Source organism: Dermochelys coriacea, chromosome 8, assembly GCF_009764565.3.
Source record: "Dermochelys coriacea isolate rDerCor1 chromosome 8, rDerCor1.pri.v4, whole genome shotgun sequence".
Classification (NCBI taxonomy): domain Eukaryota; kingdom Metazoa; phylum Chordata; order Testudines; family Dermochelyidae; genus Dermochelys; species Dermochelys coriacea.
The window spans coordinates 98,716,141-98,740,424 of NC_050075.1; the positions used below are offsets into that span (position 1 = coordinate 98,716,141).

Below are 24,284 nucleotides of genomic sequence, written 5' to 3' on the forward strand. Positions count from 1 at the left end.
CATTTTATACTAGATACAAACCTACATTATAGAATTTTATTAGGTAAGTTGTGCAGGCACTTTAGTTATAAAATGTGACTTTTCCTTAAACTATAACTGATCAAAACTTTCTATAATACATGAAAAATGAGGACAGAGTGGTGACCTTAATTCTATGATTTATAAACTATTGACAAATTTGCAGCTAGCCTAAAAATTGTCATGTGATTGAGTAAATAAATTAAACTGTGAGTTTGTTTAAACATTTAATTTGTAGACTGTAACAGATTGTAAAAATTTATATTTACCTTTACTTTAAAATATTGAGCTCTGTGACCTTAATGTGTTTCTCTGCACTGCTTTGTGGGCTCCCCAAGTTTGATTTTCAGCTTTGCTCTTTCAAAGAATAAGGAATGCAATTCTTGGATCCCCAGTTGCTTTTTAATCTTCAGAGACTTAAAATTGTTGATATTTTTTTTTAGGGAAACTTGTTATGGCAATATAAATAAAACATACAATACCCCTTACAGTAGTGTGGTGTCCAAAAGGGATTTTTTTCCACTTTGAAACGTATATCTTGTGTACAAAGGTATGTTAAAGATTTAATGGTTAAATTACTGGATTCTGTTTCCTTTGTGTATTTAATAAGAAATCATTAGGCATGATTAGCAGATTCTGTGGAAAGTGGAGTAAAATTACTGAAGTAATGTAAAACAAGCAACAGCTGAAGAATGAAATGCATTGGGCCAAATACTCCTTAATTCTCTTTCGATGGCTTGCTCGGTGTTTTTTGACAATTGGACAAATCCAGTTACCTAATGGATTCAAGTTCCATTATCTCTTGTCTCTGCTCTTCAATTTAACTATTAGTTGCGTAAAATTATAAGAGTATTTACATTTGTCAACATAAATGAGTCATTATTATGAAGAATTTGCAGTCCTAGGATTAGAGATTTATACTTGGGTTACATTCCTTGTGTAAGTAGGATGAGGATTTGTCAGTTAGCAACAATTTTGCTGGCACAACTATAAAACATGTTTTTTTAATTCTTTTTTAATTTAGATTTGGGATTTAGCTGATACGGATGGCAAAGGTATCCTGAACAAACAGGTAGGATTATTTTAACTGTTTCATTAAGGGAATAAGTTTGTTTGGATGAAAAATTTCTTGTTTAAAATATTAGCAAACAGATTTTTTTTTAAACTAAAATTCAGAGAAATACAGAATTTTCTTAAGAATGCAGTAGTTTGTTTTGTTGGAAACAAGGATAAAGGATTTTTAAACCTAATGCTTCCTATAAAAAAGCTAATATTTCTAGTGTGAATGTCCCTACAATGAATGTGAAAAACACAATTCACTGGTGTTAATTTCACCATTCCTACTTGGCTGACTTAGAACAACGCTTCCTCAGCTCTCGTCCCCTAATGCCCCTACTCTACTTGCGCTACATTGATGACATCTTCATCATCTGGACCCATGGAAAAGAAGCTCTTGAGGAATTCCACCATGATTTCAACAATTTCCATCCCACCATCAACCTCAGCCTGGACCAGTCCACACAAGAGATCCACTTCCTGGACACTCCGGTGCTAATAAGCGATGGTCACATAAACACCACCCTATATGGGAACCTACTGACCGCTATTCCTACCTACATGCCTCTAGCTTTCATCCAGATCATACCACTCGATCCATTGTCTACAGCCAAGCGCTACGATATAACCGCATTTGCTCCAACCCCTCAGACAGAGACAAACACTTACAAGATCTCTATCATGCATTCCTACAACTACAATACCCACCTGCTGAAGTGAAGAAACAGATTGACAGAGCCAGAAGAGTACCCAGAAGTCACCTACTACAGGACAGGCCCAACAAAGAAAACAACAGAACGCCACTAGCCATCACCTTCAGCCCCCAACTAAAACCTCTCCAACGCATCATCAAGGATCTACAACCTATCCTGAAGGACGAGCCATCGCTCTCTCAGATCTTGGGAGATAGACCAGTCCTTTCTTACAGACAGCCCCCCAATCTGAAGCAAATACTCACCAACAACCACACACCACACAACAGAACCACTAACCCAGGAACCTATCCTTGCAACAAAGCCCGTTGCCAACTCTGTCCACATATCTATTCAGGGGATACCATCATAGGGCCTAATCACATCAGCCACACTATCAGAGGCTCGTTCACCTGCGCATCTACCAATGTGATATATGCCATCATGTGCCAGCAATGCCCCTCTGCCATGTACATTGGCCAAACTGGACAGTCTCTACGTAAAAGAATGAATGGACACAAATCAGACGTCAAGAATTATAACATTCAAAAACCAGTTGGAGAACACTTCAATCTCTCTGGTCACTCGATCACAGACCTAAGAGTGGCTATACTTCAACAAAAAAGCTTCAAAAACAGACTCCAACCAGAGACTGCTGAATTGGAATTAATTTGCAAACTGGATACAATTAACTCTAGGCTTGAATAGAGACTGGGAATGGATGAGTCATTACACAAAGTAAAACTATTTCCCCTTGGTTATTTCTCCCCCCACCCCACCCCCCACTGTTCCTCTGTATTCTTGTTAACTGCTGGAATTAGCCTACCTGCTTGTCACCATGGAAGGTTTTCCTCCTTCCCCCCCCTGCTGTGGGTGAATGGCTTATCTTAAGTGATCACTCTCCTTACAGTGTGTATGATAAACCCATTGTTTCATGTTCTCTGTGTGTGTGTGTATATAAATCTCTCCTCTGTTTTTTCCACCAATGCATCCGATGAAGTGAGCTGTAGCTCACGAAAGCTTATGCTCTAATAAATTTGTTAGTCTCTAAGGTGCCACAAGTACTCCTTTTCTTTTTGCGAATACAGACTAACACGGCTGCTACTCTGATACTTGGCCTCAGTGTCACTATACAATATAATACATGGAGAACCATGATGCTATACTCGGGAATAAGTTAAAGTTCTTCTTCGAGAAGTGTCTCTATGGTTGCTCCATTCTACCTGTGCTAGCGCCCCCTACACATTTTGAGCAGCAATTTCTCATAGCAGTGTCCATTTGGTCCATGCATGCGTGGTAGTCAGTCGTTCTTGTGCCCCCTTCCATTGTGTTATAGCACTGTGGGGGCGAACCGCCCTCAGTTCCTTCTCAGCCTGAGACGGAGTTTTAGAAATTGTCCTGTTGTGATTTCCTCAACTCTTTTTTTTTTCTCTCTTACTGATGGTTAATAGTACTGTTAGTGCTAGCTTTCCGTAGTTAGTAAGTAAATGTGAGATAGCTTCTTTAAAAAAAAAAAGTTTCATTTTCTCTACATAGTTTCTACTTCTTACTGAGAGGTAATGCCTGATTCTCCTGGCTTCAAGCGCTGCCAGTCTTGCTGGGAAGCAATTCCGGTCCATGACGGACACTCGCACTGTATCTGTTGTCTTTGAGAATTGCATGTTCATCAGAAGTGAAACTTTTATCTGGCATTGAAATCAAGAGCTAGAAAAAGTAGAGAAAGCTTCACCTTCTCATGATGGAGAGCTCTCTACGTCTGGCTTCCAACCCTGGCCAAGGGACACCCCCCTACCCCCCCATATGTCGGTTCCCACGTAAGTCTGCTGCCTCGGAGCCCCACAGTTGATCTTAGATGCCCCAGGGCATCTAAGAGAAAGACGGTACTCCTCTCATAAGCCCTTGAAAGAACATACCCTGGATTCGCCAGCTAGAGCATCCATCTCTAAAAAACTGAGGTAATCTGTTTCTTCAGCTACCCCAGCATCACAATCAGGTACTGTTGAGCCTCCTTATTCCTCAGGTACTCAGGGCACAGCTAGACTGCAAGGTGGCAAAGCCATGGGCCCAGAGAGACCATCTGGACTGTTATCAGATCAAGGTGGCAAGAAGAGCTCTTCCTCGGTACCGAAGAAGCCCACTCGGGCTCTGACTATGCCTCCCTTGGAGCACACAAGACCTTCGGTACTGTCAGCAACTGCACTTCCCTCCGAGCTCCCAGTCTCTGTGGTACCATAGCCAGCCTCAGCCACGACTACCTCACCTCAGTCTTCATCCTCAGTACCGATCACCCTTGCGGTACATCAGGAGTTCCATTTTACCCTAGGACCTGGCTGTATCTGAGATACCTGATTCTCTGCTTCTGAGCTCCGAAGTGCTGTTTGTACCGAGAACAACCAGCTTGCCTGAACTTTGCCCAGTACCAGCTATTACCTCAGACCTCTCCTGGTACTCCACCATTCCTGAGTGAACTTGAGGAAGAGGATTCTGATGAAGACCTTGCCTCGGTCTCCCAGGTGTCGGTTCAGGGTTCTCCTCCTCACTCCTAGAGAAGTCCCTTCCCAGACGCCTCTGCTGAAGCTGCAACTGTTCATAGCCCACATTTACCACCAATGCCTTGCTGGTGTGAGTACCCTTGGGTGCCTACTCCCATGCCATAGGCACCTCCTCCTTGGCCATATTGGGACCCATGGGTGGCTTATCACCAACAGTTTTTTAAGTGCCACCCACCATAGAGAGGCATCACCTACTTCCTCCAGGAGGCCAGGGCCAGAGAAGAGATCTCCTCTATGGCCAATATCTCCTCTTCATCTCTTGATGAAGCGGTCATGCCTCGTCCTCCAACCCCGGCAGTTTATTTTAAACATTTCCAGGACCTGGTCAAGAGGATTGCTGATTCTCCTCAAGGCGGTTAGAGCCTCATCGTAAGCTCCTTGACCTCCTCCACTCACTCTCATCGGTCTGTATAGCCTTGCCTGTTAGTGAGGCACACCCCAGCTTCTATTCTGCCTACATGCAAAAGAGCAGATAAAAAGTATTATGTCCTAGCAAAGGAATCAGGGTTTTTATTTTCCCATCCCTCCCCTAACTTCTTACTAGTGGTAGGCAGCACCATGCTAAATCCACACCTTGCGACAAAGACTACAAGTGCCTGGATTTACTAGGGAGAAAGTCTTACGCCTCAGTCTGCCTACAATTTAGAATTGCCAATTGTCTGGCCTTGATGGCAAAATACAACTATGGAAACTACACCAAGCTGACCTCATTCGTTGACCCGCTACCAATACAACACAGAGAACAGTTCCAGGCTGTTATCGTGGAGGGCCAACTTCTTGCCACCTTACAACCCTACAAGCCTCCTGTGACGTTGCTGATATTTCCGCTTGCTCAGTTGCTACAGTGGTGGGGATGAGAAAAGCCTCCTGGCTCCAGCTCTTTGGATTCCTGAAGGAGCTTCAGAGTACAGTTGAGGACCTTCCTTTTGATGGGTCTAAGTTCGCACATAGCATAGACTAGTCTGTGCTAACATCGAAGGACTCTAGAGTGACCTTGCGTTCACTTGGTATCTATACTCCCACGTACAAGAGAGAGCTCAGCAAGTCTCAGATGGCCCAGAGATCCCGCCCCATCCAGTTCCCCGCCTGCCAGAGGTTATATGAGCCACACTAGAGAAGGCAGAGATTTCAGAGAAGAAAGCAGTCCTCTTCTCAGCCTTGCTGCTGTCCACCTCCAAGAAGTAATTTTGATGGATTGGTCAAGGGTTTGAACTGCCATCCTTATCCCCTTCTGCTGCACTAGTTCACCAGCCTTCCTCCCTTCGGTGACCACTTCCTTCATTTCACATGAGCCTGGGAGTTAATCGCTGTGGATAAATGGGTTTTGGAGATCATCTCCACAGATTACACCAGCCTCTTGACTTCATTTCCACCAATGAACCCCCCTTCCCCATCCCTCTTCAGGGATCCCTGTCATGAGAGCGTGCTTTATCAAGAAATAGACTCTCTCTCTTATGCTTGGGAGCTATACAACCAGTCCCCATGCTGCACAGAGGGAAGGTGTTTTATTCAATGTACTTCCTGTTACCAAAAAGGTGTGGAGAGTGGAGACCCATCCTTAATCTGAGACTACTCAACACCTGTGTGACGATACAGAAATTCAAAATGATGATGCTAGAGGAAGGGGATTGGTTCTCAGCCCTCAACTTTCAATGTCCATATTTCCACATTGTTATCCACCCATCCCACAAGCGGTTCTCTGCTTTATTCTTGGCCAGGAGCACTTCCAATACAGAGTGCTCTCCTTCGGCATATCATTAGCCGCAGGGGGCTTCTCAAAGATCATGGCGGTGGTAGTAGCACAGCTCCACAGGAAAGGATGACTGGTTGCTGAAGGTTGGCTCACTGGAAGTGATGTCTCAGGCAACTTTTGAGGCCATAGACTTCTTCCTCGAAAGGGGCCTACAACTGAACATACAAAAGTTTAACCTTGACCCCTGTGCAAAACTTAGAGTTCATAGAGGCACATCTCAATTCAGTGAGAGCAAGAGCCTACCTTCTCTGCACAGGTTTGTGGCTCTTTCCAACATAAGAAACACAATTCATCGCAGCCCCCAAACCACTGTCAGGAATTGCATTCAGTTATTGAGACACATGGCAGCCATTACCTATATTACAGAACATGCAAGACTTTGAATGCTCTGCCTTCAAGGGTGGATCAGAACTATCTATTCACCCACTAGACACAGTCTAAATATGCTTTTTTCCATACCTACCTTTTGTAAAACAATCTTTCAACTGGTGGAAAGACCATTATAATTTATGCACAGGAATTCCATTTGCAAGTTCTCCGCCAATGGTCATTAGATGGACAGATGCCTCTCTGCTACAGTGGGGAGCACATCTAGACACTTGCATGACCCAGGGCAAGTGGATGTCACAACAGATGATGCTACATATCAAGCTGCTGGAACTCAGAGTACTTGGATATGCCTGCCTCCAGTTCCTACTACAAAACAGGGGCAAACATACAAAGATTATGACAGATTATCATGCATGTTTGATATCAGCTGCCAAGGAGGAGCAAGATTTCCCCCTTCCTTTGCACTGAGGCTGTCGGGCTTTGGAACTGGTGCATACGCAACCAGATCATCAACACGGCAGCCTCTCAAGGATTCAGAATGTGACTGCGGATGCCTTCAGCAGACACACCTCGTGAGACCATGAGTGGGAAACAGAACCCAACATATTATACTACATGTTCTGTAAATGGAGCACCCCTCAGATAGGCTTGTTCACCATAGAATCAAACAAGAAATGCACCAACTTCTGCTTGAGGGGTAGATTGGGTCACCAATCCTTAGGGGTTGCTTTTGACCTTCAGTGGTCATCAGCCTTACTAAATGCATTCCTGCTGACCCTCCCTAATAGCCAAAGTTATGCTCAAAATAAAGATAGAGGCCAGGGTCATTCTAATAGTTCCAAACTGGGCCAGGCAAATGTGGGTGCCTTACCTTATACAGCTGTCTGTTTGCTCTCAAATTACTCTCAACGCTGCTCCCCATCTCCTTTCCCAGGAGGGCGGGAAGATTTTTCATCCTAATCTCTGTGCTTCATCTCAAAGAATGGTTGGTCAATGGTTTATGGGATTACATACAGCCTGCTCGAAAGTCATAAGAGTAGTATTACACAACAGGAAAAAGTCTACTTGCTACACATATTCTCAAAAATGGACATGCTTTTCCACCTGGTGTGACTGCAGACAGATTCCACCAACGACTGCATCACTTCAGGAAATCTTGGAATACACCCTAATGCTGAAAATCTTGGGCCTGTCTATGAGCTCTAGAAGAGTCCAGCTGGCAACCATCATGGCTTTCAACCACCCAATAGAGGGTTATTCTATCTTCACCCACCTGACCACAGCAAGATTCCTTCGAGGTTTGGGAAACCTCTTATCTGCCAGTCCAACTTCCTACTCCAGTATGGGACCTCATTCTGTTCCTTAAATCCCTTATAAGACAGATGTTTGAACTTTTTGGCTATATGCACGCTGCTCCATTTGTCAATTAAGATGGCATTCCTGATAGCCATCATGTTGGCGTGACATGTTGGAGAATTAGGGGTCCTAATTGCATACCCTAGTTTAAATGCTTTTAAGGACAAGGTCATGCTGCGGTTTTGCCCCAAGTTCTTACCTAAGGTTTCTTCCAAGTACCATCTTAATCAGCACATTCACCTGTCTGTCTTCCACACCAAATTGCATCTAAATCTCCAGGACGCACTGCTGCACACTCTGGCCTTCTACCTAGACAGAACAAAGCCCTTTGTGAAGTTATTCATCTCACTAGCAGATAGATCAAAAGGGTCAGCATCTCTAAACAGAGACTTTTTCCAAATGGATATCAGGCTGCATTAACTCTTGATAACAGTCTTGCAGTGTTCAGCCATCTTCGGTTATATGCACTCATTCTACAAAGTCTATTGCTACTTCTACAGCCTTCCTCAAAAATGTGCCAGTTACTGAAATCTGTAAAGCCACTACTTGGGCGTCTGTTCATATGTTCACTGAACACTATGCAATAACTCACGACTCTGCCTCTGATACTGTGTTTGGCTTGGCCGTGCTATCCTCCGTACTGGACTTGACTTTGAAGCCCACTCCACTTTAGAGTATACTGCTCAGTAGTCACCTAGAGTGGAGCACCCATAGGGACAGAACTTGAAGGAATGGTTATTCACCTTGTGCAATAACTGTGGTTCTTTGAGATGTGTCTCCCTATGGGTGCTCCCCATCTGCCCTCCTTCCCCTCTGCTTTGGAGCTTTCTGCCATGGGGCTTTGCAGTAGAAAAGAAAATGAGGGTAGTTTTGCCCACACAGTGCTATGTAACAACAGCTCAGGGCATGAGACTAACACATATGCACGGGCTGAAAGGATACTGCTGTGAGAAATCTCTGATCAAAGCCACTGGGGGTGAGCCCCCCTGAGCAAAGAAGTTATACCAACCTAACCCCTGGAGTAGCCATCACTATGTCAGTGGAAGGGGGTCTCGCGTCAACGTAGCTGCTGCCTCTCGTGAAGATGGATTTAACTATGCTGACGGGAGAAGCTCTCCCATTGTCATAGTAGTGTCTTTACTAAAGGGCTACATCAGCACAGCCGCTGCAGCAATTTAAGTGTAGCCTGCCCTTAGTAATGTTAAAGAATGGACTGACGCATACCGAATACATTTTTGAGCAAATGTCTCTTAAATTGAAATTCTGTCTGACTAATAAGAGATGGTCCTCCAATCCAGTAAATATATGGTGATAAACAGGCCGAGACCAAAGCATGGAAAGAGAATGGCTTATGGAGGACAATATTTTCATCTGAGAACATTTGTCCCACCTTCCTGTCCCAAAGTTACCTCATATCTGTTAAGGCTGTGTGTTGCTATTTGTTGCCCCTCAAGATTGATTGCTATGTTGTTTGAGCCCTTTTTGAGGCTATTAAGATATTTCTGAAAATATGGTACTTCCCATTTCCAAGAATATATAGTGTAAAAAAATAAGTCGTTCTCTCTCTTGGCATGAATGCAATAAAACTTGATAACTGGAGCTTCATTTCAGTATAGCAGAGTTTTTTGTTTTTGTTTTTCCCTTCCTTGCTGCACCGTTAAGTATTTTGGCAGAACTTTCAATAAGATGTTAAAGTTTTCTAGAGTTGCTACTGTGTAATGGTTGATACTTTTAATGCTACTGTAAGTCATTTGAAATAAATTAAGGCTTAATAATAAAGTACATTAGTTTAACAAGAAGAAATGTGCCAGTTTAGAAGAATTATAAATTGTCAGCTCTCCAGTTGAATTTAAATTACTTTTGTATAGAAAAATCCTTTAAAAATTCTGTTTTTCCTCCATAGGAATTTTTTGTGGCTTTGCGACTAGTGGCCTGTGCACAGAATGGATTGGACGTTTCCCTGAGTAGTCTTAATTTGCCAGTTCCTCCACCTAGATTTGTAAGACACTTTAAAAAAAAAATTGTGATCAACTCATTAACGTTAAGTACTTTAAGCTACAAGTTGCGAAGCTTTAGTGTTTTATATGCATTATCTTCACTGGAAAATCTTAGTGCTGTTGAAAAATAAAAAAAATGTACTTTTTGTGCAACAGTGAGTACAGTCTTAACAGTCATCTAGCCCTACTGAAGACTTGGGTTACAATCCTGCTTGGGTCATAAGAGAAAATGTTAATTTAGACCATAGTAAATATTTTTTGTTAGCATTGCCGTTAAACTTTTTCTAGTTTAAAAAAAATCCTAAGACCTAGGATGTTAAAGGCAACAGTGAAGTTTCACTTAGAAGACTGAGTGGGAAAGCTTCCATGGCACCTGGTCACCCTATGCCCAACTCTGGTGCTATTCTTCCCTCATTTTCATGAGCACCAATTACAAAATTAACAAGTGATATTTGTACTATTTATAACCCACAAGCTGTGTAACAGGTTTTACTATTTATTTTTCTTTGGATTGTTAGAAGTGGAAACAATTAAAATGTTTCCTTTTCATTGAAGGAATATGGTATAGCTATAAATTAAGACTTACTTTTATTACGCTTTGCTGCTGCTTTGTGTGGAGAAAACATGCCACTTTGAATTTCTTACCTTAAATTATTATACCTTCATTAGTTGATTGATTAAAATGTGATTATGGATTTGGATAGCAGGGCCCATTCAAATGCGCAGAAAAGTCTTGCAACTCAAGTTTTCTCTTCGCAAGTAATATATTTTTGTTTGATCTGTTTTTCATTAGACTGATACCAGTAGCCCAATACTAATCAGTGGAACAGTATCAGTCGACATCCCATGGGCTGTTAAGGTATGTTGAGAATTGTAAACAGTCAAAAAAACACTGCATACCAATATCCGGCCATCTTTATGACTGCAGTTTCCAAGAAAACTTGCATTTGTTTTAGACATGTAGTAACTGCTATAGATTATTTCAGATTGTTCTCTCCAAATTTAATGTCTTCTATATTCTATGCTTCATATCTGATATTCTTGAAACTGAGGGTATGTCTACACTACGAAATTAGGTCAAATTTATAGGGGTCGGTTTTGTAGAAAGCGTTTTTATGCAGTCGAATGTGTGTGTCCCCACAAATGCTCTAAGTGCATGTAGTTGGTGGAGCGTGTCCACAGTACTGAGGCAACCGTCGACTTCCGGAGCTTTGCATTGTGGGTAGCTATCCAGAGTTCCCACAGTCTCCACCACCCATTTGAATTCTGGGTAGAAATCCCAGTGCCTGATGTGTCTAAAACATTGTCGCGGGTGGTTCTGGGTACATATTGTCAGGCCTCCGTTCCCTCCCTCCCTCCATAAAAGCAAGGGCAGACAATTGTTTTGCGCCTTTTTTCTTGAGTTACCTGTGTAGACCACGGCAAGCATGTAGCCCGCTCAGCTAACAGTCACCATATGTCTCCTGGGTGCTGGCGGATGTGGTACTGCATTGCTACACAGCAGCAGTTTATTGCCTTTCGGCAGCAGACAGTGCAGTATGACTGGTAGCCATCGTCAACGTAGTGCTCTTTTAACCAGGGGCCTGGGCAAACATGGGAGTGACTCCACCAGGTCATTTCCCTTGTTTCGTCTCATGGCAATTGAGTCCTACCGGCAGTGCATTGTCTTTTAATCTGCAGCCAGCAGAAGATGATGGCCAGCAGTCATACTGCACTGTCTTCTGCCGAGCATCCAGGAGGTGACAATGGCTAGCGGTTGTACTGCACAGTCTGCTGCCAGCAAGATCTATAAAGATAGATGAAGTGGCTCAAGACAAGAAATAGACCAGATTTGTTTTGTATTCATTTTCTCCTCCTTCCCTCCCTCTGTGAAATCAGTGGCCTGCTAAACCCAGTTTTGAGTTCTATCTTTGAGGCGGCCATTCAGTTTCTCGCAAAGCCACCCCCTTTGTTGATTTTTAATTCCCTGTAAGCCAACTCTATAAGCCATGTCGTCAGTCGCCCCTCCCTCCGTCAGGGCAAAAGCAGACAATCGTTCCGAGCCTTTTTTCTGTGCAGACGCCATACCACGGCAAGCATGGAGCCTGGTCAGATCACTTTGGCATTTAGGAGCACATTAAACACCACATGCGTTATCCAGTAGTATATGCAGCACCAGAACCTGGCAAAGCGAAACCGGGCGAGTAGGCGACGTCAGCGCAGTTACGAGAGTGATGAGGACTTGGACACAGACTTCTCTCAAAGCACGTGCCCTGGCAATGTGGGCATCATGGTGCTAATGGGGCAGGCTCATGCGGTGGAACGCTGATTCTGGGCCCGGGAAACAAGCACAGACTGGTGGGACCGCATGGTGTTGCAGGTCTGGGACGATTCCCAGTGGCTGCAAAACTTTTGCATGCGTAAAGGCACTTTCATGGAACTTTGTGACTTGCTTTCCCCTGCCCTGAGGTGCAAGAATACCAAGATGAGAGCAGCCCTCACAGTTGAGAAGCGAGTGGCAATAGCCCTGTGGAAGCTTGCAACGCCAGACAGCTACCGGTCAGTCGGGAATCAATTTGGAGTGGGCAAATCTACTGTGGGGGCTGCTGTGATCAAAGATCACAAGTAGCCAGCGCAATCAAAGATCTCTTGATATCAAAGGTAGTGACCCTGGGAAATATGCAGGTCATAGTGGATGGCTTTGCTGCAATGGGATTCCGTAACTGTGGTGGGGCCATAGATGGAACCCATATCTCTATCTTGGCACCAGAGCACCAAGCCAGCGAGTACATAAACTGCAAGGGGTACTTTTCAATAGTGCTGCAAGCACTGGTGGATCACAAGGGACGTTTCAACAACATCAACGTGGGATGGCCAGGAAAGGTACATGACACTCGCATCTTCAGGAACTCTGATCTGTTTCAAAAGCTGCAGGAAGGGACTTTCTTCACAGACCAGAAAATAACCGTTGGGGATGTTGAAATGCCTATAGTTATCTTTGGGGACCCAGCCTACCCCTTAATGCCATGGCTCATGAAGCCATACATAGGCAGCCTGGAGAATAGTCAGGAGCTGTTCAACTACAGGCTGAGCAAGTGCAGAATGGTGGTAGAATGTGCATTTGGATGTTTAAAAGAGTTCTGGCGCAGTTTACTGACTCGATTAGACCTCAGCGAAACCAATATTCCCACTGTTATTACTGCTTGCTGTGCGCTCCACAATATCTGTGAGAGTAAGGGGGAGACATTTATGGCGGGGTGGGAGGTTGAGGCAAATCGCCTGGCTGCTGGTTACGCGCAGCCAGACGCCGGGGCAGTTAGAAGAGCACAAGAAGGTGCGGTGTGCATCAGAGAAGCTTTGAAAACCAGTTTCATGACTGGCCAGGCTACGGTGTGAAAGTTGTTTGTTTTCTCCTTGATGAAACCCTCCGCCCCTTGGTTCACTCTACTTCCCTGTAAGCTAACCACCCTCCCTACCTCCCTTCGATAACCGCTTGCAGAGGCAATAAAATCATTGTTGCTTCACATTCATTCATTCTTTATTAATTCATCATACAAATAGGGGGATAATTACCAAGGTAGCCCAAGAGGGGTGGTGGAGGAGGGAAGGACAAGGCCACACAGCACTTTAAAAGTTTAAAACTTATTGAATGCCAGCTTTCTATTACTTGGGCAAACCTCTAGGGTGGAGTGGCTGGGTGGCTGGAGGCCCCCCCACCGCGTTCTTTGGTGTCTGGGTGAGGAGGCTATGGAACTTGGGGAGGCGGGTGGTTGGTTACACAGGGGCTGTAGCGGCGGTCTGTGCTCCTGCTGCCTTTCCTGCAGCTCAACCATACTAGTTTGATCCTCCAGCAGCCTCAGCATTGAATCCTGCCTTCTCTCATCACGGTGCCACCACCTTTCAGCTTCAGCCCACCACCTCTTCTCCCAGTCATTTTGTGCTTTCCTCCACTCTGACATTGTCTGCCTCCGCGCATTCATCTGTGCTCTGTCAGTGTGGGAGGACAGCATGAGCTCAGAGAACATTTCATCACGAGTGTGGTTTTTTTCGCCTTCTCCTTCCCAGAGGCTAGCGAAGATTAGAAGATCCTGTGATCCTTGAAACACATGCAGCTGGTGGAGAGAAAAAAAGGGACAGTGGTATTTAAAAAGACACATTTTATAGAACAATGGGTACACTCTTTCACGGTAAACCTTGCTGTTAACATTCCATATATAGCACGTGCTTTCATTACAAGGTCGCATTTTGCCTCCCCCCACCACATGGCTAACCCCTTCCCCCTCCCTGTGGCTAACAGCGGGGAACATTTCTGTTCAGCCATAGGCAAACAGCCCAGCAGGAACGGGCACTTCAGAATGTCCCCTTAAGAAAAGCACCCTATTTCAACCAGGTGACCATGAATGATATCACTCTCCTGAGGATAACACAGAGAGATAAAGAACGGATGTTGTTTGAATGCCAGCAAACATATACTGCAATGCTTTGTTCTACAATGATTCCCGAGTATGTGCTACTGGTCTGGAGTGGTAAAGTGTCCTACTGTGGTGGACGGAATAAGGCTGCCCTCCGCAGAAACCTTTTGCAAAGGCTTTGAGAGTGTATCCAGGAGAGCCACGAATGCCAGGGCAAATTAATCATTAAACATGCTGGCTTTTAAACCTTATATAGTATTTTAAAAGATACACTCACCAGAGGTCCCTTCTCCACCTGGCGGGTCCGGGACGCAGCCTTGGGTGGGTTCAGGGGGTCCTGGCTCCAGGTCCAGGGTGAGAAACAGTTCCTGGCTGTCGGGAAAACCGGTTTCTCCGCTTGTTTGCTGTGAGCTATCTACAACCTCATCATCATCGTCTTCCTTGTCCCCAAAACCTACTTCCGTGTTGCCTCCATCTCCATTGAAGGAGTCAAACAACACGGCTGGGGTAATGGTGGCTGACCCCCCTAAAATGGCATGCAGCTTATCATAGAAGCGGCATGTTTGGGGCTCTGACCCGGAGCGGCCGTTCGCCTCTCTGGTTTTCTGGTAGGCTTGCCTCAGCTCCTTAAGTTTCACGTGGCACTGCTTCGGGTCCCTGTTATGGCCTCTATCCTTTATGCCCTGGGAGATTTTGACAAATGTTTTGGCATTTTGAAAACTGGAACATAGTTCTGATAGCATGGATTCCTTTCCCCATACAGGGATCAGATCCCGTACTTCCCGTTTGGTCCATGCTGGAGCTCTTTTGCGCGATTCTGGGACTCCATCATGGTCACCTCTGCTGATGAGCTCTGCATGGTCACCTGCAGCTTTCCACACTGGCCAAACAGGAAATTGAAATTCAAAAGTTTGCGGGCCTTTTCCTGTCTTCCTGGTCATTGCATCTGAGTTGAGAGTGCTGTCCAGAGCGGTCACAAAGGAGCACTCTGGGATAGCTCCCGGAGGCCAATACCGTCTAATTGCGTCCACAGTACCCCAAATTCGACCCAGCAAAACCGATTTCAGCGCTAATCCCCTTGTCGGGGGTGGAGTAAGGAAATCTATTTTAACAGCCTTTTAAGTCGAAAAAAGGGCTTTGTCATGTGGACGATTGCAGGGTTAAATTGTTTTAATGCTGCTAAATTCGACCTCAATGCCTAGTGTAGACCAGGGCTAAGTCTTATTGTGCTCTTTTATACCAGAAAACAAAATCTTTAGGAAGTTGTGAAATATTAAAGTAAAAAATCAATTAATTCTAATTCTGTATTTTAGAAATTAGCATATATTGGTAGGTTTTGAGATTTTATAGAGATCCTGCCATAATCAGGATAATTATAAACCATACATATGTTTGTTTCAAAAATTATCAGCTTCTTCATCCTGAATTGTACTGCTGATGTAAGAGGCAGACAGCTGTTCTGTTTTCAGATCATTGGGGTTTTTTGCAGGGCTGTCACATTTAATTTAAATTATTGAGAGGCTAAATATGGGAGTTGAGTAGTTTTAGTCACTATGTAGATTACACACCACTTATGTTAGAAAAATATTAAGGCTTCAGCGTCAAGCACTCAAAAGTTAGCAAATGCCAGAATTAAGATTCTTCTTTGTACACATATATATTCCAATTTGTGTGTACCTGTGCTGAGTGCACTCAAGCTGGAGATATTTGGTCAGCAATATCTGTTGGGGAGGCACATGTACCCTGAATGTCCTCATGCTCCCAACTTAGGGTACAAAGAACTGGGCTGCCCAAACCCAACTCAGTTCCTTCTCACTGTCTGTGGCTAAAAGATTACACTGATGCCTCACAACTAACTGTTCGGTGCTCTGTTATGTGTATTTAACATGGTTCACATAATACTCATAGGGTTTTTGATAGTGTTTCCTATTTTCTCTCCAAGTCTGAAAGAAGTGTCATCTTCCCCTCCCCCGCCCCCCCTTTGGGGTTGTACTCTTGTATCACCATTGTTTTCCTTTGTTCAGGATGTCAGAAAATCCCAAGGCTTTTAAAACTGTGTCCTTCCTGTCAGGCAGTCATGCTTCTAAATGATGGGCATGGAATATCTTGGGTTTTGTTTGTTTGCTTGTTTGTTTGTTAGTTTAGGAGAAAGTCGCATTCTAGAAGCATGCATCAAATGTCGATCCTTTTCCAGAAACGCAAAGAAATCTAGAGAAAACAGACTCAGAATGTACCTCATAGAAACATCAGTGCACTTGGGTTTGAATCCAGGTTGCTCCAGTATTGCGTACCTTGACTGTTTCATTGAAGAGTGTGCACTCAGCCTCTTCATCTTGAATAGCTGCTCTGGTACCAAAGACCTCATCCTCTGAAAGCAGAGAAATCCCTAGAAGTTTACTAGAGGGAAGAGGCTTTGTTCATTGCCCCTAGGGCCATCATCTAAAACACTTAAAATTTCTGATACCTCAGTAGGCAAAAAGTCTAGAAGAGATCTCTCAGATACCTGGTAAAACCATAAACATTGAGAATTTACCTGAATCCAGCTTTGAGGACCCAGAACCTCTATGTTCTACAATGGTTCTGCTTTCTCCGGTACTGATAATTCCGGTACCAGTGACTTTGGTACTGGCCAGGTTGATGCCGAGGACTCTCTTGTCCCACCCAGATTCTCCTGTCTCCTCTCAGCTGAGTGTATGTCAGTCGAGAGTAACAATACTATGGTTCCAAGTTTGTCTAATATGTTGGTGAAGACTTTACAGCTTAGACCACTAGCCACACGTACTGGCACTGCTCATCCCCTACCTGAAGAATAATCCTTTTCATTTTCCATCAGGGAGCAGCAAGTTACAGTTTTGCCTCCCCTGACACCTTGTTGTGATTCCAGAGTGAAATCTTACTTTATTTGACATAAATCCCTCTCTTGGGATATTAACCCTTGAGGGATCCCCGCGTTGACCTCCGGTATTATATTTATCTATACTAGCCATACTCGGCATGTTGGGATATTCCTCATTCAATGAGATCCACCTCAGTTGCACAGTCAGGACCTGGATCTCTGCTAAAAAGATCATGTCTGCCAGACCATCACCTCAGTGTCCTGTCTCTGGCACAAGCAGAATTGGAACTTGAGGACAAACCTCAGTGGATCCTAACTGACATCTCTTTCTCTTCCCCGGTGAAGCTATTGTTCTTGACACTATACTACCTAGGCCTGTGTCTGACTACAAATTATTTCAGGAGCTCATAAGGAGAATGGGCTCTGCACTGGAACTTCCTGTAGAAACAGTCCGGGAGAACCATCACAGGTTACTGGACTTGTTGCACACTGTGGTCCCTGATGAAGTGGTACTTGTAGATCCTGCTGAGTTGTTATGGCAGACCCTGACCTCCACACCACCCAGATCTAAAAAAGCTGACTGTCACCAAGTTCCAATACAGTGTTTCGAACAATTCTCTCACCTGGTGCCAAGATCATTGGTAGTGGCAGCCGCAAATGAGAGGTCTACACAGGAACAACGGAAGTCCACCCTTAGGGACAAGGAATCTAAAACGACTTGCTAGGCAGAAAAAGCTACTCCATAGCAAGCTTGCAAGTGAAAATCCTAGACTACCAAATATGATTCACTTAATTAGGATTCCCTTGTGAAATTTATGGACAAATTGCCCAATGAGCTGAGAGAGGATTTCAAGTCTGTTGCGTCAAGCTGGCCCTCGGCCACCAGAAGATTCCTTCAGGTAGTGCGTCACGTAGCATCCGGATCCATGGCAACAGCCATAATGACGAGAAGGTCCTCCTGGCTTTGTGCTTCTGGTGTCCATAGGGAAGTACAAATAACGAGTGAGGATCTTGCCTTTGAAGGGTGAAAGCTCTTCAGTGATGAAACTTCGTCCTACCATGAGTGCAGGGGACTGGACTAGATGACCTCTGGAGGTCCCCTTCAGTCCTACAATTCTGAGGTCTTGCATGCCCTCAAGGATTCTCTTATGACATTGAGATCGTTATGAGTTCGCACACCTCCTACTTACAGGAGGCAATAGAGGCTTTAGCTTTGATAGACTACTCTCTTTTCTACCTAGGCAATTAAAATCATCCAGGAAAAGTCACAAATTTATTAGGCAAAATAGTATCTGCTTCTGCTGCAGCAATCTGTTATTGGCAGTCATAGTCCTTGAAGCAGCAGATTTGACTGCTTCCTCAGGAGCAGTCTCAGTCACAACAGATCTTCTTGACTCATCTTCTGCCTTTGGAAATCAGTTGTACCATTTCTGCAGTGTCTGGAATACCTTAATTTCAGACCATTGTGTTCTAGACACTGGAATTGGGATACACCATTCAGTTTCAGTCAATGCCTTAAGCTCCATCCACCTTCTGTGTCTCTCTCACAAAATTATACTGCTTCAAGAGGTACAATCTCTTCTTGATCTAAGAGGTATAGAAGAGGTCTGTCCGCAGCACAGGAAAAGGTTATTTTATTCTTGTAGTTTCCTCATCGCCAGAAAAAAGGGGAATCTGAGGGCCATCTTAAGTTTAAAGGTACATCTACACTGCATCGGGGAGCGTGCTGCCCAGCTTGGGTGGGTAGATGTGTTAGCTCTACATGGCCGCTCAAGTATATACCCGGGGGTCTGGGTGAGTTTCTACTCTATCTAGTCCAAGCTGCTGCATGTGCTACCCCCAGCTACCCTGCTCTTTCTAGTATGCTAGTTGAAGCAGAGCTAGCACATGTCTGTCTACCTGAGCTGGGAAATGTGCTCCCAGCTGCAGTGTAGATGAACTCTGAGAGACCGGAATACCTTCATCAAAAAGATTGAGTTCAGGATGGTATCCCTTGCTTCCATTATTGCTTCTTTTTATCTGAATGACTGGTACACTGCTCTCCATCTGCAGGATGCCTATTTTCATATGGCTATCCACCCAAGCCACGGAAAATATCTAAAGTTTTCAGTGGGGGACTGCCACTACCAATATATGGTACACCCCTACCCCGATATAACGCTGTCCTCAGGAGCCAAAAAATCATACTGCATTATAGGTGAAACCACATTATATTGAACTTGCTTTGATCCACCGGAGTGCGCAGCAGGCCCCCCCTCCCCCCCCGGAGCACTGCTTTACCATGTTGTATCCGAATTCGTGTCCTATCAGGTCGTGTTATATCGGGGTAGAGGTGTATTTCCATTCAGCCTGTCATCAGTGATCAGAGTTTTTACCAAGTGTGTGGTGGTCTTAGTGCTTTATCTAACACATATGCATTCAGATATTCCTGTATCTGGGTGGGTTTCAGAGTAGCAGCCGTGTTAGTCTGTATTCGCAAAAAGAAAAGGAGTACTTGTGGCACCTTAGATACTAACAAATGTCTTTGAGCATAAGCTTTCGTGAGCTACAGCTCATGGTCTCTCCGGGCAAGAAGTCGCAGGCAGCATTCATCAGATCCAGTCTCTCTTCCTGCGGTTATGTCTGAAAATAAACATGGACAATCAACGCTGTCTCCATTTCAGAGAATTGAGTTCATTGGAGCTGTTCTTGGCTCAACAACAAGAACTGCCTATCTATCTTATGTATGGTTCTGGTCCATTTTAACCCTGTGCATTAGGCTAGGCTCACCTGAGAATGAGATCCTGCCTCACCTTGCTTAGACACATGGCATTCCACGTGTGTCTTAGCATGCCAGAGTGTGCCTGCAGTGCAAACAAAGCTGATTGAAGTCCACATATCACCCAAGCAAACATCTTCTGGACAGGCTGATTCACATATCTGCTAAGTCCTAGTATTAAGCCGGTGCATGAGTCTGGAAGATACCTGCAAGGGGGTACTTTACTCTCTCTACCCCACCTCCACTCTTTCTATCAGAAACGTTAGTGATGGACGTATGTACTATTGGCTGGCTGAGCACACCTAGATGGGGTACAGACTCAAGGTCTCCAGAATCAGCCGTATAAATGTCTTGGAACTGAGGGGCTGTAATTCATGCATGCCAAGTCTTTCTGCTATCTATCATGAGCACTATATTTTGAAAGATGATTGACAGTACAACCGCAGTGTTTTTTACTTCAACTAATAGGGTGGAGCACGGTCAAATCTCTTGTGTCAGGAGGTGATGCAGCTCTGTAACTTCTGCATTGAAAATGACATCACCCTCAAACCTCACACCTTCTCAGGGTTAAGAATGTTCTAGCAGATTGCCTCAGCAGAATCATGAATGTATCACGAATGGTCCATGAAAATTGAGAGTTAGTGTGGTCAATGTACCAAAAATAGGGGTTTCCCAGCATACACTTATGACCAGAAACAAGAAATGCAGTTACTTCTGTTTCAGGGCTGGTCAGAACCTGAATTCTGTGATCGATGCATTCTTGTTCCTCTGGGAATTGGAGCTTCTATACATGTATCCTCTGCTTCAAATGATTGCCAGGATTATCAGAAAGCTAAAGCAAGAACATGCCAGGATGATTCTCCTAGCCCTGGCTTGACTGAGACAATACTGGTCCTCAGATTTGTGAAGCTTTTTGGTTCAACTTCCAGTTATCTTGCATGTTATCCAGGACATATCACAGCGTTACAGCCAGGTTCCACACCCCAATCTGTGCATTCTCTACAACGTGGTATGGATGTATAGTGACTACTCTCAGAGAAAAGAAAAGGAGTACTTGTGGCACCTTAGAGACTAACAAATTTATTTGAGCATAAGCTTTCGTGAGCTACTGCTCACTTCATTATATAAATCCCCACTGTATTTTCCATCGAATGCATCCAATGAAGTAAGCTGTAGCTCACGAAAGCTTATGCTCAAATAAATTTGTTAGTCTCTAAGGTGCCACAAGTACTCCTTTTCTTTTTGTGAATACAGACTAACACGGCTGCTACTCTGAAACCTGTCATACTCTCAGAAAGTCTGTTCTCAATCAGTTAAAAATATGTTACTCAGTAGCAGGAAGCATTCCACTAGACAGTTTGGCTAAGTGGAAAAAGATACCCATCTGGGCACACCATCATCAGTTGTCTCCATTCACACTGCAGATTCAGAACGTTTTAGAAGAATAGGGCATTTTTATGAGCTAGTTAAAAGTTCATCTGGCAGCCATCGCTACCATTCACCCACGTCTACAAAGGCAGTCTGTGTTTTCCCACCCTATGGTTGAGAAGCTTTATAAAGGATATGAGGGTTTATCTACCATTAAAGCACTAGTTTACCCTTGGGACATATCACTGTTTTTTTTCTTTTCAGGTTCTATGTTTTGAGCCTTTAGCCTCCTGCTCTTTCTATTGTCAGCTATAATAGCTTATCAAGTAGTAGTCACATCCAAGCTTTGGTGAGGGGGGGACCCCCTAACAATGTTCTATGTTTCCTTAAGACCTCATCTGAAATTCCCATCAAAAGTAGTATAATTTCTTCTAAATCAGGTGATACATCTACCAAGTTTCTTTCCAAAATATCATAGTCACAGGGATGAAGAGAGACTACACACTTTAGATGTCTGTAGATGTCTTTCATTCTAAAACTAAGGAATTTTAGATCCTCTGCAAGACTCGCAATAGCATATGCAGAAAAAATGAGGACAGGCTGCAACAGTACAAAATTTCTCATGGGAGTGATCTCCTAATATATTAGGACTTATGACCTCACAAACAGCACCACAAATTACTGCTCACTCTATCAGTGCCCAGGCTACCTCTGCGGCTTTCTTGAGAAATGTTCCAAACAGAGACGCTTGCAGAGCAGCACCTCTAGACTGTACACACATTTGCACACATTACGCAATTGTTGAAGCACCCGGAACAGATGCTAATTTTGGAAAGAGAGTCCTTCAATCTCTGTTAAAGTAGACTCAGAGTTCCCACCACCAGGGGAGCACTGGTTGGGATTCACCTAGCGTGGGATAATACATGCACAAGCACTCGAATAAATGGTTACTTTACCTGTACAATAACTGTGGTTCTCTTGGGTTATGTGTGCTTTGTTCTAAAAGTGTTTCCATTACCAATATTATAAATCTGTTTATATTCTACTCTCTCAGCTGGAAGAAAAGGCCAAATATGATGCTATCTTTGACAGTCTGAGTCCTGTGAATGGATTGTTGTCAGGGGATAAGGTGAAACCTGTGCTGCTAAACTCCAAACTGCCGGTGGATGTCCTAGGAAGAGTAAGAATATCATTCCAACTAAAATTAACGGGCTACTGACTTGATTTGTGAATCATAAATAATAACGATAATTGTACTAATTAGAGAAATGTTTAGGTATTCAGATTTAATAACTTTAGTAATAAAAATGTAACTGAGTAATGCTACCTTTTTAGTCCATGAGTATTTTTAGTAAAAGTGATGGGTAGTAAACAAAAAATCATGGTCCACGACCTGTCCATGACTTTTACCAAAAACATCTGAGACTAAAACTTGGGTGGGGGGCCGTGAATGCTCAGAGTGGGGGGGAGGCCGTGGGTGCCGGGGAGGAGGCCTGGGACCCCACTGGTGCTTGGGGGAGGGGGCGGACCAGGACCACCATGTCCTGGGAGTGGGACCCATGCGGTGGTGCGGGGAGGTTCTGGCTGGGGCTCCCTACCCAGCTCCACATCCCTGCAGTTCCTAGGCAGAGGAGGGTCAGGGGGCTCAAGTGCGCTGCTCCCACTACAAATGGTTGCTGCCGCAGCTTCCAATGGCCAGGAACCGTAGCCAGTGGGAGCTGCAGTTGCAGGGCCTGTGGGTGCCAGACGTGTACGCAGTGGAGGCCCCCCCTCCACGACCCCTCCGCTGCCTAGGAGCTGAAGGGCCATGCCAGTGAGAGCCAGGGAGTCCCCCACCCCGAGGTAAGTGCCCCCCACATCTCCAACCCCCTGCTCTGAGTCCCCTCCAACACACCCAAACTGCTGCTGGCCCAGGGGCTGCCAGGCTCAGGCAGCCCCTGAGCCAGCACCAGCCCACTGCAAAAGTCACGAAAAGTTATGGAATCTGTGATCTCCTTGACAGACTCGCAGCCTTACTACTAAGGTATTGTAAAATGACCATACTTTCCTTTACAAAATTAATTGGTATATTTTTACTAGTAGGTTTCTGTGTTTAAAGATTATTTATCTAATAGTATATATGTAAAACACTTCAAATATTTTTACATTTGGTGTGTAGTTTTTTCCCTGCTTCTAAAAAGGTACAGTTACCTTACTGAGGAGTAAAACAAACTGAAAAATGTATATTTTGTTTCAAAGGATATCTTTGCAGTTATTCTGTAAAATTGCCACGTTAATCTCCCTTTTAATGTATTGGACCACTTAATTATGTATATTTTAACTTTTACTTTGAGGGAGAGTGGTGTAATCCTACCGTTTTTCTACACCTTCAGAAAATAGCTTTCTTACACAATTTAATCCAAATGCACATTGCTGACTGAAAACTAGTGCTGAGGGAAACTTTAAATATCCTGTGGTCCCTCTTGTTGAGAGTGGTGTTGGGTATTTTTAAAATATGAAACCAGATAGAAGCTTTGATTCTGCTGGTTGACACTGCATGTATGGGGTTTGGGAGCCAATCACCTATATATTTTTGATTCTCTTTAGGTTTGGGAATTAAGTGACATTGACCACGATGGAATGTTGGATCGAGATGAATTTGCAGTTGTAAGTACACTGTTTCATTTAGTTTCATAATTCTGCAAAGCTAATACCAAATGCCAAACATTAGAAGTGCTAGGTTTTTAGACTCCATATCTGTTCATTCACTTCTCTATTTCTGTTCGTTATCCTAGCTCATGCCACAGTGGCAGTTTAAATTCTCATCAGTTTCCATTGCTTGTACTATTTTTGCTTTTCTACCTCCCCCACTTGCTAGGTCAGTGTCCTCTTTTTGTATAGAAATCACTTGCGAGAGTGAACTTCTAAAGGTTTTATTAGCATTTGAGATGTTTGGTTATATTCATAAATCTAATATATGTACCCATTAATTAAAAATATTTTTTTTAATCCACAAACCATGGGACAGTTGCTTCTAGTTACCATGCGAGCATACAAAGTTGTAGGTCCATTTCAAAGGGCTTTTTTTAATGTTCTTTTCAAAGGACATTGCATCCCTGCTGGAGTTTAAGCTAAGCTTCCCTTCTTTGGTTAGAAACCATTTGAACATAAATTGCTTCTTTCTCTTGTAGAAGGTGT

The 24,284-nt window shown here is 44.0% G+C and overlaps 1 protein-coding gene across 3 annotated transcripts in view; it reads left to right on the plus strand.

The window, feature by feature from the left end:
* The window catches only part of EPS15 (epidermal growth factor receptor pathway substrate 15), a 115,905-nt gene that overhangs the window by 20,888 nt on the left and 70,733 nt on the right, over positions 1–24,284 (plus strand). For all 3 annotated transcript variants that reach the window (XM_038413259.2, XM_043491521.1, XM_038413260.2), the window contains exons 4-8: positions 1,043–1,090; positions 9,661–9,756; positions 10,548–10,613; positions 22,162–22,287; positions 23,694–23,753. In XM_038413259.2, the coding sequence (XP_038269187.1) occupies positions 1,043–1,090; positions 9,661–9,756; positions 10,548–10,613; positions 22,162–22,287; positions 23,694–23,753 (396 nt within the window). The remainder of the gene's footprint in view (positions 1–1,042; positions 1,091–9,660; positions 9,757–10,547; positions 10,614–22,161; positions 22,288–23,693; positions 23,754–24,284) is intronic.